The sequence below is a fragment of the Grammomys surdaster genome, unplaced genomic scaffold, assembly GCF_004785775.1.
Source record: "Grammomys surdaster isolate TR1022 unplaced genomic scaffold, NIH_TR_1.0 125463, whole genome shotgun sequence".
Taxonomy (NCBI): Eukaryota; Metazoa; Chordata; class Mammalia; order Rodentia; family Muridae; genus Grammomys; species Grammomys surdaster.
The window spans coordinates 608,129-625,908 of NW_021620326.1; the positions used below are offsets into that span (position 1 = coordinate 608,129).

At 43.5% G+C, this 17,780-nt stretch overlaps 1 protein-coding gene and 1 pseudogene across 1 annotated transcript in view; both read right to left on the reverse strand.

Annotated features, from left to right (window-relative positions):
• LOC114637986 (short coiled-coil protein-like) overlaps window positions 1-5,812 on the reverse strand; it is a 21,122-nt gene extending 15,310 nt beyond the window's left edge. The window contains exon 1 of the mRNA XM_028786332.1: window positions 5,743-5,812. Coding sequence (XP_028642165.1) covers window positions 5,743-5,812 — 70 coding nt within the window. The remainder of the gene's footprint in view (window positions 1-5,742) is intronic.
• An 8,958-nt stretch (window positions 5,813-14,770) lies between these two features.
• On the reverse strand, window positions 14,771-15,207 carry LOC114637989 (annotated as a pseudogene).
• Between the last annotated feature and the right edge of the window lie 2,573 nt (window positions 15,208-17,780).

Consider the following 17,780-nt stretch of genomic DNA (forward strand, 5'->3'; position numbering starts at 1 on the left):
TTCTTCTTCTTCTTCTTCTTCTTCTTCTTCTTCTTCTTCTTCTTCTTCTTCTTCTTCTTCTTCTTCCTTCTCCTCCTCCTTCTCTTCCTCCTCCTCCTCCTCCTTCTTCTTCTTCTTTTAGAAATATAGTTTCATTATGTAGCCCTAGAACTCACTCTGTAGATGCAACTTGAACTCATGGAGATCTGCCTGCCTCTGCCTCCTGAGTGCTAGAATAAAAGGTGGTGCTACCATCCCAGATCCATGGCTGGGTTTCTACATAAGTGCATAGGATCAGAATTCAGATCCTCATGCTTGCATGGTGTATTAGTTGTTTTCTGTTACTATGATAAAACACTGAGCAAGAACAACCCAGGGGAAAGGAGTTTATTTTGCTTATAGTTCCACATTTCAGCCTATCACTCAGGGAAGACAGGGCCAGAATTCAAGGAAGAAACTTGAAGCAGAAACCACAGATGAATGCTACTGACTGACTCTCTCTCCATGGATTACACAGCTTGCTGACCAGCCTAAAAGGAGCACCACTCACAGTGGTCTGGACTCTCCCACGTCAATCATTAGTCAAGAAAATGCACCCACCAACTTGTCCACAGACCAATCTGATGAGGGCAATTCCTCAGTTGAGGTTCTCTCTTCCCAGGTGACTCTAGCTTGTGTCAAGTTGACAAAAACACACTACATGTGTGGCAACGACTGAGCAATCTCCCCAGCTCCCTGAATTACCTTTTAAATTACTGTTCATGGAAAAATTCTATAGGAGGTGTAAACAGACACAACACAAGGGAATTCCACTAATTCTGGCTGGCATCCCACCTGCCACACCTGTGTGCATGTGTATACATATGGATGACATTCTCTGGGTCAATCTTGTTCAATCATATATCCACTCCAGAATGCTCCTTAGCATAACTGACTCCCAGGGTATCCATGGTAGCCCAGAGAAGCCATTTACAGTCATGCAGTAGACATGGGAGCGAGATGTTGGCTGCAGATGCTGGCTCCCTTTAGCACCAAGGGCTTTTCATGAGCCAGACTCCTGTTACGGGTCAGAGTCTCTTTAGGCCGGACAGCCACAAATCTATTTCCCTTTTTAGCTCATGTTATAGTGGCAGATGAGATAAAAAGGAACCCAGGCCCTTTCTACCTTTTCCTTGGATTGCTAACTGATGTGTGTGACCTACTTGGCAGTGGAAACTGCAGATGGCTTTCTGAATGTCAAACCAGGCTTGTTTGAGCCATCATGGGGGCTATAGTTACTCCTTCTAAATGGTGGGAGAAAGCAGTACTAAGTAAAAAGCACAGAGCAACTATGCCACTTGTCTGAGAAGCACATTGCAACCTGACAGTGGGGACTAATTGGCTGATGCCAACAGAAACTTTGAATACGATTAAAGAGTCGGGAAGGAGGCTGGGGCACAACGGAAGGGAAGGACACTGAGGAGAAGAGCTGAGCATGAGGAGAGGAGCTTCATTGTGAGAATCGACCTGTGCTCCTGTGTGAAGAGCGTATGCACGTCCATCTTTAGCAGGACTACATCAACATCCAGTTCAGACTTACAGCACAACGTGACGCCATACTATGGTTACCACGAAAACTGATGTGTCCTCTTCCAACCTAGAAGGAAACTTTGGTGAAGCTTCTTGAAGAGCGAGCAGAGGGTCTGCAGTGTGCTTGCTGGGTGGCAGCTGGATCAAGACACCTCCTTTGTTAGCTCAATCATCAGAGGGATTCTGGGGCGTTTTCTTAGGGTCACTTTGCATCCGATGAGTTCAGTCCACTAGCTACTCAGAGCCTCCCAGAGTCACATCCTGGAATCTCCTACTCCAGAGCTCAGGCCCTTCCTGCCACCCCACCCCCTGCCAGTTCTTTAGCTAAGCAGATGAGAGTAGATATTTGATCATTATTTTCTGAAAGAAGAAGCAAACTGATCTAAAAGTAAGTATAGGAAAAGGAGCTCAAATAAAATTGCAGAAATAATTTAGGAATGGCTGTCTATCTAATTTGTTCTCAGTTGAGCAAACAAATCCAGTCAGAATTTTGCAGCAAAAAAAAAAAAATGTATTGAGTGCCCATTATGGGTCAGACTCTGAGCTTCATGCCTGAGGCACAGACATGTAAAGCCTGTGTTGTGTCTCCTAGATAGATGCTCACAGTTTGTTGAGGGAGCTACACATGCACATCGCATGCATGTACAACGTGCTTGTATTGCTTACATCGTATGTATGTACAATATCCTGACATTGCTTACTTTCCTTGTTATGAGCAAATCCCTGAGAAGAAGTAAAGGGAGGATGTTTGTTTGGGTTCATAGTGTGAGGTACAGTCAGTCCATCACGGCAGAGAAAGTCGTAGCAGCAGGAACATGAGGCTGGTGGTCATATGGCATCTGCAGTCAGAAAGCAGAGCGTCGTGCTCAGCTCGCTTTCTCCTTTTTATTCAGTCTGGGACTCCAGACTGTGGAAGGATGACGCCCATATTTAGGGTGGGTTTCTCCGTAGCAAAATGGTTTCCTCCTGCTGCTGCATTGTTTACAGTGGAGCTGATGGGGGAGGAGCTAATGTGGGAGGAGCGAAGAGAGAGAAGGGAGGAAGGGGAGGAGACTAAGAGAGGAGGCAGGAGAGAAGATGGCTGGAGACGTCCGCGTGTCTTTAGCAGTCTCAGGTCTCATTTCTAGGTTAGTTAATTAGGTTAACAATTCTAATTGCATGGGCATTTTGTTAATTGAGCATTATCAAATATATAAAGCCTTTGGATAATAATTAAGCATTAGAGTCTCACTTCTACCCGGTACTGTGTGGATGGAGCTTATTATCAGGGGCTCAGTCAAGCTTTGTGGAGACAGCGTGGAGGATTGGCAGAGCCAATTACCATGATGGCATCTGGTGGGTGCCAGGGCCGGTGTTTCTGGCTGACCAGAAACGCAGTCTTGTGGGTCTAGTTGTGGCACATGTGGCCTCTGGCCGCTTCCAGCTGTGGTGTGTATGGCTTCTGGCAGCGGAACATGGAGGCCTGAGCTAAGGAGAGCTACTGCCTCTTAGATAGTCGCTCAGCTCACGCAGCCGCATTTTTTAAGTATTAACCACAACATTTCTCCACGTCAGTTAACGCACTGTACAGACTCCCTCACAGGCACACCCAAAGGCTTACCTCACAGGTTGGTCTAGATCCTGGCCGGTTGACAGGGCTATCACAGTGCTACCCAGCAATACTGATAAGGAGTGCTCACGGTCCTTAAGGCAGAAAGAAGAAAGTAGCCCAGTCTGAGGCAATCGTGGAGGGCTCTCTGGAGAAGATGCTGCCTGAGTGCAATCTTATGGAAAAGTTGGAGTTGGCCAGGTAAATAGAGGTAGGTGGTATTATTTCAAGCAGTGGAGGAACCACTTGAAGCCCAGAGACATGAAATAGGCATCGTGTACAGGGAATATTAAATGTTTCCATAGAGCCCATATAAGGTAGCAGGAAATGACACTGAAGAGACAGGCAGATGCAGGAAATCAAAACTGAATAGTAACTAAGATTAGTCAGCAGGGATGGAGAGGCCGACGCTGTAAGCAAAGACATAAGACTTGGACAGCTGAGGGGTTGGTACTGTGGCTACCGGGAAGTGGCTGGCAGAGGAAGCGGGGCAGGGTTGGAGAAGGTCATATCTAGGTATAGCTAGTGGGTTGGGTGGCAGAGGTAACAGGGTGGGCAGCAGAGACCTTTGCTAGAATTAGTATACAAAAGTCGGAAGAGATTTGAGGGATGGAAGATAAGTTAACACCTGGGTCTATTGATAATCAAATTAACAAAAGTCTTACTTAGGGTTTCCGTTGCTGTAAAGAGACACCATAACCAAGGCAACTCTTATAAGAACAACATTTAATTGAGGCTAGCTTACAGGTTCTGAGATTCGGTCTATTATTATCAGGGCAGGAAGCATGACAGCGTCCAGGCAGTCATGATGTTGGAGGAGCTGAGAGCTCTATATCTTCATCCAGAGGAAGCCAGGAGCAGACTGTCTTCCAGGTGCCTAGAAGGGTCTCAAAGCACACCCCCACAGAGACACACTTCCTCCAACAAGGACACACCTACTCCAACTAGGCCACACCTAAAAGTGCTATTCCAAATACCTTCAAACCACCTCAGGTGGTGCACCCTAACAGTGAAGTAGTGCTCAGCCTTAAAAGGGAAGTCCCTCCCGCTGCGTTACCATGGGTGAGCTTGGGGTTATCATGAGGAGTGAAAAAGCCAGACACAGAGAGGCAAATGCTCTCTCTTACTTATAGAGGGAATCTAAGAATGTCAAGCTTACAGGAACAGGAATAGAAATGTGGGCCAACTGAGATCGGGAGCCAAGGAGGTCAGGGAAGACGCTGGGTAAAAGATGAAAACTAATATATAAGAAATGGATAAACAAATTTAAGAAATCTGGTATAGATTACGCTGACGGTAGTTAGTAGCAGCATAGTTTATACTCCAAATTACGAAGAGGGTGGGTTTGAAGTGTTCTCGTCATAAGAGCAGGCTAAGTGGCTGAATTTTGTAAGATATTTATGTAATATTTTATTTGTATATAGTAGCTATGGTGAGAGTGGATGGGGTGAACAAGGAGGGGGAATGTTTCAGGAAGTCTCCCTTCTCTCAGGCTCAGCTCACTTCACAACACACACAGAGTGTGGCCTGGCCTTGTCCAGGTTCTCCATAGGAGCCTCCCAGCTCAGAGTTCAGGCACTCGGTGTGCACCATCTGTGCATCCAGCCCTCTGGAAGCCAAGAAATGAGCTTTCTCTCTGCCTTCACTTCCTTTGCTGCTTTCCTCTGTGAAAGCAGCAAGCAGTGCCCCACACCGTCCCCAGGCCTGTACCTTGTACCCTTCTCGCTGTAGGAAGGTACAAAGTACTCTGAATTCCCAAGAGCCCCGTATGTTTATAGCAGGTTTCCCATGCAGCGGACTGGTGGTTTGTGTTCACTGTCTGGCTGCACTTCAGAAAGACACTTTCTGAATTTGAGTATGTAGGAAGAAAGTGAAGAAGCTCAGCTGCATGAAACAGCAATTGATGTTAAGTGTTCAAGCTTTTCCTCCCAGCTAAACACAGTAACTCCCGAGGCTTAGCTGCAGTCCTGCTGGCTTTCTTACCATAATTGTGCTAGAGAGACTTAGAAAACCATCACGTCACAGACACAGACACACACACACACACACTTAGTGGGTTGTATTTCTGGATAGCTCCAACAACACACAGTTCAGCAATGTCTCTTTTTCTCTGAGAAGTTAGGTGAGTAACAGTTCTGGGTTTCCCTCTCCCATGTTAAATTTGGCAAACTTTGTCCTTGCTTAACACTAAGCATATCTGACACAGGTCGTAAAGCTACTTGGAACATATTTGAGCATTTTTCAGAAATAATAAAAAAAAAACTATTTGAAAAAGTGGAGAAGAAATGAACAGAACAGGAATACCATAGACTTAACAGCAACGTTGCGGCCGTGTTTCCTGAACTAGGAAATGAACACTTTATATTTGGGGGGTTTCTGTATTTATCTTTGAAAAGTTCATCTAATGAATGTAATCGTGGGAACCGTGGCTATCAGTTCATTTAAAAAGAAGAAAACCTGCTCTTAGTTAAATACTGACTTTTGTAGCTATATTTTTCAAGTCTTTTCCAATTCGTATACCTTGCTGCTATAATAAAGGTTATATTTTTTAACCACCTAGCAATCACAGAACTTTCTGTCTGAGCATCCATCCACATGGTTCTTACCTGTGTCATCCGTGAGAGAAATGCTGGTGAACGTGCTGTCTTCCTCCTTCCCTGTGTCCAGCCCGTCCATCTTGTTCATGAGCAATGCCAGCAAGGACTGGCGGCTGCCCCGTGTGCTCACCCTGGAGGAGTGGCACCTCCCGTGTTCTCGCCCTTGCTGAATCATTAATAAGCACCCCAGCAGGAGCTATCTGATCCTCCACCTTCCTCAGCCTCTCTCCGCTTTCCACTTGAGCTTTGTATTCTCAACCAGAAACCAGACCCAAGTTAAAGAGTTACAGCGCTTCTTCATGCAAAGCTGGCTGGCACTGCTGCTGTAGCCTGGCAGACAGTGGTGCTGTGTCTTCAATCCCATAGTGTAGTTTCTGTGGGCTGGATTGTGGGTTGGTTACAGAAATTACACAGAAAGCTTTTTGGGGGATGAAATTGAAGGGAAGAGATTGAGTTTGTTTGTTTGACATCTTCTGGATACCTGTTAGAAACCTCTCCAGGACCTGATCAAGGAACTTGGCTGACCTGGGGGGGAAATTACTTAATCTGCATGTGATCCAAGCTAAGTCTATTGTAAGGGATGGGCTAAAAGTAACTGATACATAAAATGAAATTGATAAAAGGCATTGTGTATGTTGGAACATTCATGTACACATAGCTTGCATGTGCTGGCCAAAGATCAGTACTGGCTGTCTTTCTCAGTCTGTCTCTGTCTTATATTTTTGAGGCAAGGTCTTTTACCTGGAGCTCATCAATTTGCTAGAGGGTTGACAGTGAACTCCTGGGACCTGCTGGCCTTCAACCTATCCCAGTAGCATGCTATTGTAACCAGCTTTTAGGGTGATGGGATTCCTAACTCAGGTCTCAATGCAAACAAGCACTTTATCCACTGAAGGATCTCCTCAGCCCTGGAGGTAACATTCTTTACAACTGTTTTTCCTGGTCCACTACACCACACCCATATACATAAACAAACCCAAAACTGAGTGAGCGTTTGTAAATGTCTGGCAATTAAACTTTTATCTTCTAGAAGTTAGTGAATTTTTTCCCTTTTCCTCTGGAAGTATTTGTTTCAAGATTTGTAGATAAGAGCCCTACATAGTCCATGTACCATGAACATATTGCAGCAAACCTTACATGCTTCATTCCTGCAAGGCACAAGACTTTGCCAGGCTGCTCAGCCGCCACGATCATCTTTTAGATGCCTTCGTTTGCCTTCATTCATCTTTTAGACTTAATTTGCCAGTTCCAAAAACTCCTAGTCTTCCTCTATTTTAGTCTTGACTCTTTCATGTTCTGAGCAGAAAGGGTCAGAAAGCTAGCCTAACTGTCTTAGGCCACGGGCTCAGAGCCTGGCAGCCTTTTCTTCATACTGCAGTGTGGCTGCATACATGGCTAGACAGCAGAGGGTTGGGCATTCTTGCAATACCTTAGCAGTGCTGAAGTCTGCAGCGTGGTACTAAGGAAGCTAAAGTTTGAATGTAACCACTTTAGTTAAAGGGTTTTTTTCTTTAATTAAAATGAAACCGAGTTGAAGCAAACATGATTTTGTTGACCATGTTCATGGGTTATAGATGCAACATGCATTGGCAGGCTCACGCGGTGGTCTGATGTGACACTTCATTTCATACATTTACATAGACTGGTCTGTACGCATTTGCATAAACAACAGCAACAACAAACTCCTGCCTTCCTCCAACTGAAGGATTTCCAGGACTGCTGTCTGCTGCTGAACTTTGTTTTAAGTGTGTGTATCCTTTGCCTGTATTTTGTATTAAGAAATAAGGAAAAGAACCCTTTATTGTTGAGCATGTTGGTATTGTCCTCTTTATTTTTTTTTCTCTTGGGGTCATATGAAGCAAGTTATTCTTTTTCTATATCTTTTTCTTTTCTTTTGTAAACCTTTTGGTTTGTTTTGTTTAAAAATGGCTTTATAAAAGGGCTTTTATAAAAAGAACCCCGCCCCCCCCCCCAAAAAAAAAAAAAAAGAATTTCAAATCATCACTCTTCCGGGGCAGGGAAGCAAGGAATCAACCAAATTTAATGAAGCATTTTCAGCAGACACTCAAATAGAATTGCTACATGCTGTCTTCTGCACTAAGTGTTTTGAGACATAGGATTTTTCACTCCAGTGCGTTGGTGCTCTGTCCAGTAAAATGGATGTGTGACCTGTAGGAAACTGTAAGTGCAAACAGTTAAATTCACTGGAATAGAATTCCCTCTGATTTTTCAATTACATTTCCCAAATATTGAGTTGCCTATTCTGTATGAGCTGGAAACACAGGAGGACTCAAAGAAAGATTTGTTTTTTGCTATTAATAAGCCCATGAAGGAGTTAGAAAGTATGTCCCCTGGAAGTTTAAAAAAAAAAAGAGTTTATCAAGTCTGCCAGCATTGCAGCCCTCCTGTGCTGCTTTGAGTAGGTATAGCCCCCCCATAGACTCGTGTGCTTGAATCTTTGACCCATGGAAAGTGGGACTATAAGGAAGTATGGCCTTGTTGGGGTGAATGTGGCCTTTTTGGAGGAAGTGTGACACTGTGGGGGTGGGGGTTGAAGTCTCCTAAATTCAAACTCAAGTGTGGAAGACAGTCCTCTTCTGTTTCCTGCAGATTAAGATATAGAACGCTTGGCTCTTCAGTACATGACGTCTGCCTGCGTGCTGCCATGCTTCCTGACATAACAATGGACTAGACCTCTGAAACTGCAAGCCAGCCCCAGTTCAATGTCTTTCTTGATAAGAATTGCCATGGTCATGGTATCTTTTCACAGCAATAGAACGCTAACTTAGACACCTTCCAACATCCACAGGGCAGTCATGATGGAGAAGGGCCTTGGTTTCAACTAAGGTAGAATATTATCTGTCTGTTTAAAATGTACGTAAAGAATATTAACCTTTCTCCTTTCTTCTGCTGATTTTTATCATTTTAGCTCCTATGCATAGTCCATTGAACCATTTGAGTTATCTTTGTATCTAGAGTACGAGGTGGCACCATTCTTTTACATTTGGGGACCCAGTTGCCATACCACTGTTTGTTAGGTGGAGTACATTCTCCCACTGGAGGCCTCGGCATCTTTTGGGGAAACCAACTGGCAGTAGACTATGCTACCGCCTTTGCTCTTGAATCAGCCATGCTACCAGCTCCTACCCAGCTTCCCTTCTGCTCTACCCGCCTTTAGCTTTAGGAAGTGACTGAACTACCATCCTCCTCCCAGCTTCCCTTGAATCTGCACATAAAAGACAAACACAAACACACACACAGATACACACACACACATGCACCCACAGAGTCTATTTCTTTTCAACTTTCATTAGAACACAATTTCTAGGTGCTACTATCTCCCACCTGGAAAAGCGTGCCCTCAATAATATTTTTATCTCTGCTCCTCCCACCTGCCCTGGGCTTCAGTGGCTAGTCCCACCTAGCCCCTGTCAAACATCCCTAGCCTCCTGCCTGTAGTAGTGGCCACAGGCTCTAGCTCCCCCTTATACCTCACATGGTTGCTGGCTTCTTCTCCCTCCAAAGTATGGCAAAAACTCCCCTTCTCCTTCCTTGCATCTGCCTTTTCCTTCTGGGACCCATAAGTCCCATCTTCCACCCAGCATTTGGCCCCCAGCTTTCTTTAATTACAGATCAAGAACCAATTGGGGAACAGGACCTTAGACCGAGATATTAAATAAGTAATTGAGGCCTTGATCTTGTGAAGGTCTGGGCAGGGGACAGTGGGAACACTGTTTTAACAAATAATATTTGTTTAGATTGCTTTATTTGCTTTGAATTGTTTTAATTACCAAAATGGGTGTGATTTTGAGTTTGGTGGTTATATTGGGATTCCTCTGGGAGAGGTCAAGCTAAAGATTTTTCCAGTTACTGGCTCAAGGACATGCTAATTTGGGAGAAAGGCTCTGCATTTGTGTTGACAGGAAAGGAGAATAGGCTCTGGCCCCAGTTCAGAGTGATGTGGATCAGATATGAGAGGGGGAGACTCCCTGAAGAACTAGATAAATTCAAGAGAATCAAACAGGGAGCAGAATTTCATCCTTGACTGATCTGTGCACCCTGCACAATCCATGCAGATATATTAATGGTACTAAAATTTTGGTTGTGAGATGTATATATTACAGAATGCACAGCTTTGGCAAGATTCAGCCTCAGAGATGCTGAATTGACCTGCTGGGACTCCCTGTGTCACAGATTCCAGGTCGTCTTGCTCATTCAACCTTTCAGATGTATCTAGTCAGAACCTCAGTCAAGCCCTGAGCCTTCTAAACATATAGAAACTGAAAAACAGATGTTAAAATTGACTTTCTTGAAGTCTAACTAAATTTTCTAATTTTCCTACTGTATCCCTCCCTCCCCTTTAAAGAATGTTTCATTGCCCCTGTATAGGCAGAAGAAATTATGGAGAGTCATCAGCCCAATTCCCTGGGTTTGGGGGATCTGTTAATGGTTATTTTACAAATTACACAAAAGTTGCCATTTTAAGGGATAATTTGGGAATGGTCATAATCTTGAACATGGAAGAAATAGGTAGAATTGGTTGTACAGCCATAATCTTAATTGGTAGAAATCTTTATATTGATGCAAAGTTGAAGTTATAATTTCTTACATTGGTACAAAATGTATTTTGATACATATTTAAGGTTTTCATTGGTGTGAATTTCTTATATTGATACAAAATTTGGGATTAATATTGTTACTCTTAGATAGGCATTGTGCCTATGCAACTCATTTAAGAATACAAAGCTTAGACCCAGTCCTTCTATAAACTACTATTGCAAACTGTTTTAGATGATTGAGCAATGCAAGTTAAGGGCCAGATAGCAAACTCATGGTTATGTTTGATTCTGATTTAATTATAAAAGGATGTTTTAGAGATATTTCAACTAGGAATGACTTTGAGTAGTCAAGGTTTAACAGTTCAGATTACCTTATATAGAGAAATGCTCTTCAAAAACATCAGAAATCCACAGAATGTGACATTTACTCATTTGACAGTGAGACATATCTGCTCCTGACAGCACCCGCTTCTTGGTCCAATGAAGATTTTGAGCATCTTCACCTCCAGGCAAGGTTGCTTGTCATGGCAAGGTAGCCACTGGGCAGAAATTGCCTATTTCATCTGCCGACAAACTACTATCCAGGAAAAGAACACATTGTGCAGAATGTTGGCTTTGCCAAGACAAAGTAAGCAGTCCTTAATAATTTTGCCTTGCAAGGTCTGTCAGATGATTCAGGGCCAGAAGGCCAAAGACCAATGCTCCAAGGTTTTGAGGAATGAGAATCTGTCCAGGTAGTCAGCTGTCTCTACAGTTGTTTGAGAAGCTATATTTGGTGCTTCCTAAAAACACAGGTAATCTTTAAGTCAGTCTCAGATTTCTGACTGGGTTGAAGACTAGTTTTAGTCTCATAATCAAACTCAAATTGTCTAACATTGAAAGAGAGAATTTATACAGTGGAAGACATGGTTTTCGGGTGGTGTTATAGGCTAAAATCTAAATATAATCTAGGAATAGAATCATAATTCTTCCAGTTAGGAATGATGGTAGAGTGCTTTATCTTGTTGACAAATATGATGGACTGGATGTCACTTATATATCATACTATGTAATTTACATGATTGTTATGGATTTGTTCAATTTATGTCTGGGAGAAGAGTTTGGTTTTTTGTTTTTGTCTTTATTGGACAGAAAAGGTGAGGTGAAGTGGGTGGTTCTGACATTAAGGTCCTGTTCCCCAATTGGTTCTTGATCTGTCACTAAAGAAAGCAGGAGGCCAATTGCTAAACTGAAGACACAGGAGAAACTTTGTGGTCCCAGAAGGAAAAAGCAGATGCAAAGAGGAGAGGGGGAGTTTTTGCCATGCTTTGAAGGGAGACAAAGCCAGCAACCATGTGAAGTCTTGGGAGGAGCTGGGGCCTGTGGCCACTACTACAGTCCGGTGGCTAGAGATGTTTGACAAGGGCTAGGTGGGACTAGCCACTAAAGTTTAGGGCAAGTGGACAGAGCAGAGATGAAAATTTTATTGAGGGAACACTTTTCCAGGCAGGAGATAGTAATACTCAGAAAAAATCTGTGTGTGTGTGTGTGTGTGTGTGTGTGTGTGAGAGAGAGAGAGAGAGAGAGAGAGAGAGAGAGAGAGAGAGAGAGAGTGTCTGTCTGTCTGTCTGCCTGTCTTATCCGTGGATTCAAGGGAAGCTGGGAGAGAGCTAGTGGTGCAGTTGATCCTGGAGCAAAGATGGTAGCATAAAACTACAGGCACCAGTAGACTTTTGGGTTTATTTTTGAAACCTCTTCTATTTGACTGGTCCCTACATCTGTTCACATCAGTACCACACAGTTTAGATTATGAGAGCTTTGTTGCAAAGTCTGAGTTTGAGGGAGTGCAAACATTTCACTTTTCTGTTTTGATTTATGTTTTAGGTATTTTGGATTCTTTTAAAACCTCTTGTAAATTAGAAGGTTGATGTGTTTGGCAATAGGTTCTTAGATTATCATCAAAAAGCAAAGCAACAGAGGAAGGGTGAATAAACTTGACATCATAAAACATTAGGCATGATTTGAGAATGGGGAAAAAACAAGAAAATTGGAAGGGGAAAGTTGTAAATCACATATGTGGTCACATATACTAAAATTGCCTACAAATTGGTTGTGGTGATGTATGACTGTGATCCCAGCACTGAGGAGGCTGCATGAAAGAGCTGTGAAGTCAGGCTAGCCTCGCCTACATAGCAAGTCCTAGGCTAGCCTGAGTCACCCAGGAAACTCTATATAAAATATGCAGTGAAGAATTCTGACATTCAACACAACCAAATGCCAGAAGAGGGCTTTGGAGCACTTGAAGCTGGAGATACCAGCCCTTATAAGCTGCCTGATGTGGGTGCGGGGCTCAGAACTTGGATGCTTTACCAGAGTAGCATGTGCTCCTGAGGGATGAGCTCTCTCCTCTAATTTTTAAAACAAAAATGTGCAATGAAAAGTGTGTGTGTGTCTGTGTGTATGTATAACAAAGCTTATGGGAAGCCAATGTTTGCCTGCTTGCTCTAGAACCTTCAAGGTTTTTCTTTCTTTTGTTTCTCTCTCTCTCTCTCTCTCTCTCTCTCTCTCTCTCTCTCTCTCTCTCTCTCTGTGTGTGTGTGTGTGTGTGTGTGTGTGTGTGTGTTCTCTCTCCCTCTCTCTTTGTCTTAGTTAAAGTTTTCATTGCTGTGAAGAGACACCATGACTAAGGCAACTTTGTAAGGGACAACATTTAATTGGGGCTGGCTTACAGTTCAGAGGGTCAGTCCATTAACATCACAGCAGGAAGCATAGCAGCATCTAGGTAGACACAACACTGGAGAAGAAGCCAAGAGTTCTGCATCTTGATCCAAAGGCAGTCAGGCATTAAGGAGGAGGGTCTCAAAGCCCATCCCCAAAGTGACACACTTCCTTCAACAAGGCCACACCTACTCCAACAAAGCCACACCTCTAATAGTGCCACTCCCTGGGCTAAGCATATTCAAACCACCACCTCTCTCTCTCTCTCTCTCTCTCTCTCTCTCTCTCTCTCTCTCTTTCTCTCTCTGTATTCATATATGTGCAGGTATATGTTTGTTCATCCATGTGGAAGCCAAAGGACAGCCTGGGATGTTATACAGCAGAAGTCATCCACCTTATTTTTGAGGCAGTCTTTCACCAGTCTGGAGCTTCACTGAGTATGCTAGACTTGTTCTCAAGCAAATACAGGAATCTTCCTGTCTCTGCCTCCTGAGTTGGGAATCACAAGTGTGTGCTACCAGGTCCAGCTTTTTCTGTAGATTCTGGGGATCTAACTCAGGTCTTCAAGCTTGCAATGTATGCATTTTACCAACTGAGCCATCACCCAGGCCCCTTCAGTACTTTGTCTAAACAACATACGAGGGAGTGCATCTGGTGACTCTGAGCACCAAATTGTGACATCTGGGTACTGCCATCAGGAGATTCCTAGAGAGATGGTAGTGTCTCTAAAGAAGAAGGCTCTTAGCACTCCTGTTTAGTCCAAATGGTTCCCATTCTTCAGAGGTAATTTCATGGAAAACTATTTGGTTATTTTTGAAAAATTAGTGCAGGTTGGACTAACTCAGCTCATTGGCTACAGTGGAAGACTTCAGTGGAGAGACTTAGTTCTCACTATGAGTGGCTAATCGTTTGTTTTTGTTGTGTGATTCCTCTTTGCTGGTACACTTTCAGTTCTTTACCTAGTCCATTTCATTTCTCCTCACAACAACCCAGGAGAAAACAGAAACAGAGGCATGCTTGACTCAAGACCCACAGCGTATCTGGGATTCAGATCTAGGCATACCAGGTTCAAAACCAGCACAGAGCCCGAGTTCATCCACACACTGGGCATAACAACACATAGCTGCGGGTTCCCATTGCATTTTATGTCTGTGTGTGCTGTGCATGTATACTCCAGCATGAAAGTAAAGACATGTCAACTTACGGTGTTTTTCTTGGGTGCCATTCCCCATGGGTTTTGAATAAGGCTCTCTCACTGGCCTAGAGCTTGCCCATTAGGTTAGGTTGACTATCTAGTGAATTCCAGGAGTCCTCCTGCCTCTCACTTCCCAGAGCGGGAATAATAAGCTTCACCACCAAGACCACCATTTGTACACAGTTTCTGAGGATGGAACTTTATTGTCATAATTTTGAAGAAAGCATTTATCAGCCTAGCTCTCTCCCCAGGCCTTGCATATTTTAGTGTTGTAGGTTTGTGTTATTCCACCCAGTATGTCATCAAGGGTCATTCACGTTGTCACATTTTGTAGGACTTCTTTTTTTTCCTGAAGGGTGAGTAATGGCCCCCGTTCCTATGTGCCAGACGCTGCATCAACCTTACAGAGGGATCGAACACAGGCCCACTGCTGTGGGCGTGCAATGTGCTGGCGGCAGAGATGTAGAGCAAGTGCAGTGTGGGGATTTGATGGGAATAGAGTTTCTGTTTTTCCAAAAAGAATAATTCCTAGATCATGCCTGCAGGAAAGAGGATGCACTGCATACTTAAGATGTTGGGGTTTTTTTTTTTTTCTGTTTAGGCATCATCCATTTATTATAAAAGGGAGGCATGAAAATTATTTACATGATGAAATAGTTCAGAACTTCAGTGGAATGGGCAGCTTCGTGTGACACCATTTCAACAGTGATTTCAGTCAACATACTTTCCAAGAATGTCACCATCTCTAAATAAGAAATAATCCTTGTCGTCTAGAGCTACTTTGGTGCCTCCATATTCTGGGAGAAGAACTTTTTACCTCCAACTTTCACACTGACAGGCTGAATCTCTCCACCCTTTCCTTTCCCGCCTGATCCCACAGCCACGACCGTTGCCTGCAATACTTTTCCTTGAGACTTTTCTGGAAGCATAATGCCACCTTTGGTTACAGTTTCAGTGGCACTCCTTTCAACCAATATTCTTATCAAAGAGCGGAAGAAACTTCCTAAAAGCTTGTCCAGCCATGACTTGTGACACCACAGCTCCGGACTCTGTACTCGGGCCGCTGCTGCAAGGAGAGTTCCAAGATGTTGTTAAAAGGGTAGATCTCATATAACTGCTCACACAAAACTGTAAAAAAACTGACAAAAAAACGTAAGTCATCCGTGTGTCCTTTGGAAAAAAAAATTCCTTAATTATACTCTCTTTGTTTTAAGTAAATTTATGTTTGGATTTTCACAAGTTCGTAAATCACAAGTCATTCAAGTTCAACGAATATACTTGGGCCTGCTAACAACTTACTTCCTGCTGGAATATTTGCATAAACAATTAGCTTTGGCAATAGGGTAATAAAGAAACCCCATTTGTGACTTTGCCATGAGTTATTCTCTCCTGAAATGTCAGTCCGGGTTCTTCAACATCAACAATTAAACAAGACATTCCTGCTCTTCAGTTGGCTAGAGTCATTCCATAGCTAATCAACAAATATCAAACATCTACATGTTAAGCATTGGTCTAAGCATGTACAACAATTGCTCATGTTCACTGGAAACATGAATGAGGCAGAATATTTTTTTATCATAAAGATGATGTTCTTGGTGGGGAATGAACCAACATGAAGACATGTACAACTGTATGTGTGTACAAATATAAATATTTCATGGACATATACCAAAACACTCCATAGACCACAGAGAAATTCTATAAAGAAAATTAACACGGGGCAGAACAGGTAAAGAGAGATAGATATTTAAGCCTAGTAGAATATACACTTCCGGGAAGACTGGCCAGTAGAGTGATTTGGAGACGGATGGCGCTGAAGGAGTGTGTTCATGGGAATCTTAGGATCTCCAGCTTAGTGACAAGCAGACAGAGGCCTTGAGGTGAGTGTGGGTTTGCATACTACAAGAAAGTTAAAGGACAAAGAAGTTTGATTGATAGCCATAAACAGAGCAGCTGATTGACCATCATGGGAACATGCTGGCTCTTCAGGTTCCTGGGGTAACACTCTGAGAGGAAAGCAGGACACACACAGAGGAGAGCTGGCTGTAAAGCAGACAACCAAGAATGGCCACCAAATAGTCTTAGCCTAAAAATCTTGGCTTGAGGCTGAAAATGGTCAGCTTGTTCCTACTATTCTGGTTTTATTGGCTCCCTCTGGTGGATAAGTGATGTGAACATTGATTTCAGGTCTTCATTAACAAAAATCTTCTAGAATTTTGAAGCATTAGGGAGCTTTACATATTCAAAGTGAATAACAGAAGATGCCCAGATTCTGTGATAAGTGGGTCACTGTGGGAGTGGAGCAATGGTGAGAGAGAGGGGACAGAGGGGGAGGGAGGGAGAGAGAGAGAGAGAGAGAGAGAGAGCACATATGTGTGTAGGGGTGTGTGTGTGTGTGTGTGTGTGTGTGTAGGTGTGTGTGTGTATGTGTAGGGGTATGTGTATGCATGTGTGTATAGGAGTATGTGTGTGATGAGGTCTGTGGTGTGTGTGTACGTGTGCATGTGTCTAAGGGTGTGTGATTGTTGTGCCCAGATTGGGGAAACCCCTAAGAGACCAACAGGAACCACAAGTCCTATGCAAGCACATGAGAGTCTTTATTCAAGCTTGAGCTCTGGCCACAAACCTTCCTGATACAACAGGATAGGAGAGCGGCTCTGAGATCTAGGGGAAGAGGGGTCATAAAGGAAAACACAAGCAGGGTTTTCCAAGCCTTGGTGTTACATGAGAGGATAAAGGAATGTTGGCCTTTAAGCTAACTGTTTTCCAGCACCTCGTTAAACCATAAGGAGGGAGCATATATCAAAAAAGAGCATCTTGACCTGGGAAGACGTATGTTTTCTTAGCCCACTCTGTTGCTATCAGCCAGCTGCAGCTGCTGTGTCTATTTTGTAACTGCCAGGGACATTTCATGACTTTTCTCAGATCTCAAGGGTGGAAGGGCAGGTTAACTTAGAATGGAGTCTTAAAAACAAAATGGAGTTTATTCTGCTACTCTAATCCCTACAGAATGTGTGTGTGTGCATATGTGTGTGTGTGTGTGTGTCTGTGTGTCTGTGTGCCTGTGTGTCTGTGTGCCTGTGTGCCTGTGTGTCTGTGTGTCTGTAGAGGTGTGTGGTGAGTGTATATGTGTGCATATGTGTATGGGTATGTGATGTGTGTGCATAGGGGAGTGTGTATGTGTGTGTGTGTGTGTGCATGCACACGTGAGGGGGGTTGTGTTTGAAGTGGAAACTTAAGGGTTCTTTGGAAGTCGATTGGATGGTGTTTTGCTGGGGCAAATGCATGAAGGAATGTTTTGTTAAAGTGGACACAGGTGTGGAAGGCTAAGGCAGACTCCTGAAGGAACGTTTTGCTGAAGCAGACACAAGAGAGAGGATTTTTTGGTAAATCGAGCACATTAAAGGATACGTGATGAAGGAATCTTTGCTAACAACATGCATGTATTGGTCTGCCTCAGGATGCCATAGACAGAAATTCACCAAAATGCTTCTGGTGGTGTACTGCAGTTTTTTGCCACATCCAAGGACTCAGCTGATGCACATGTGAGCAAGGCGCATGGAGGACACGTGGAGGGTATAAACAGAGACTCCACG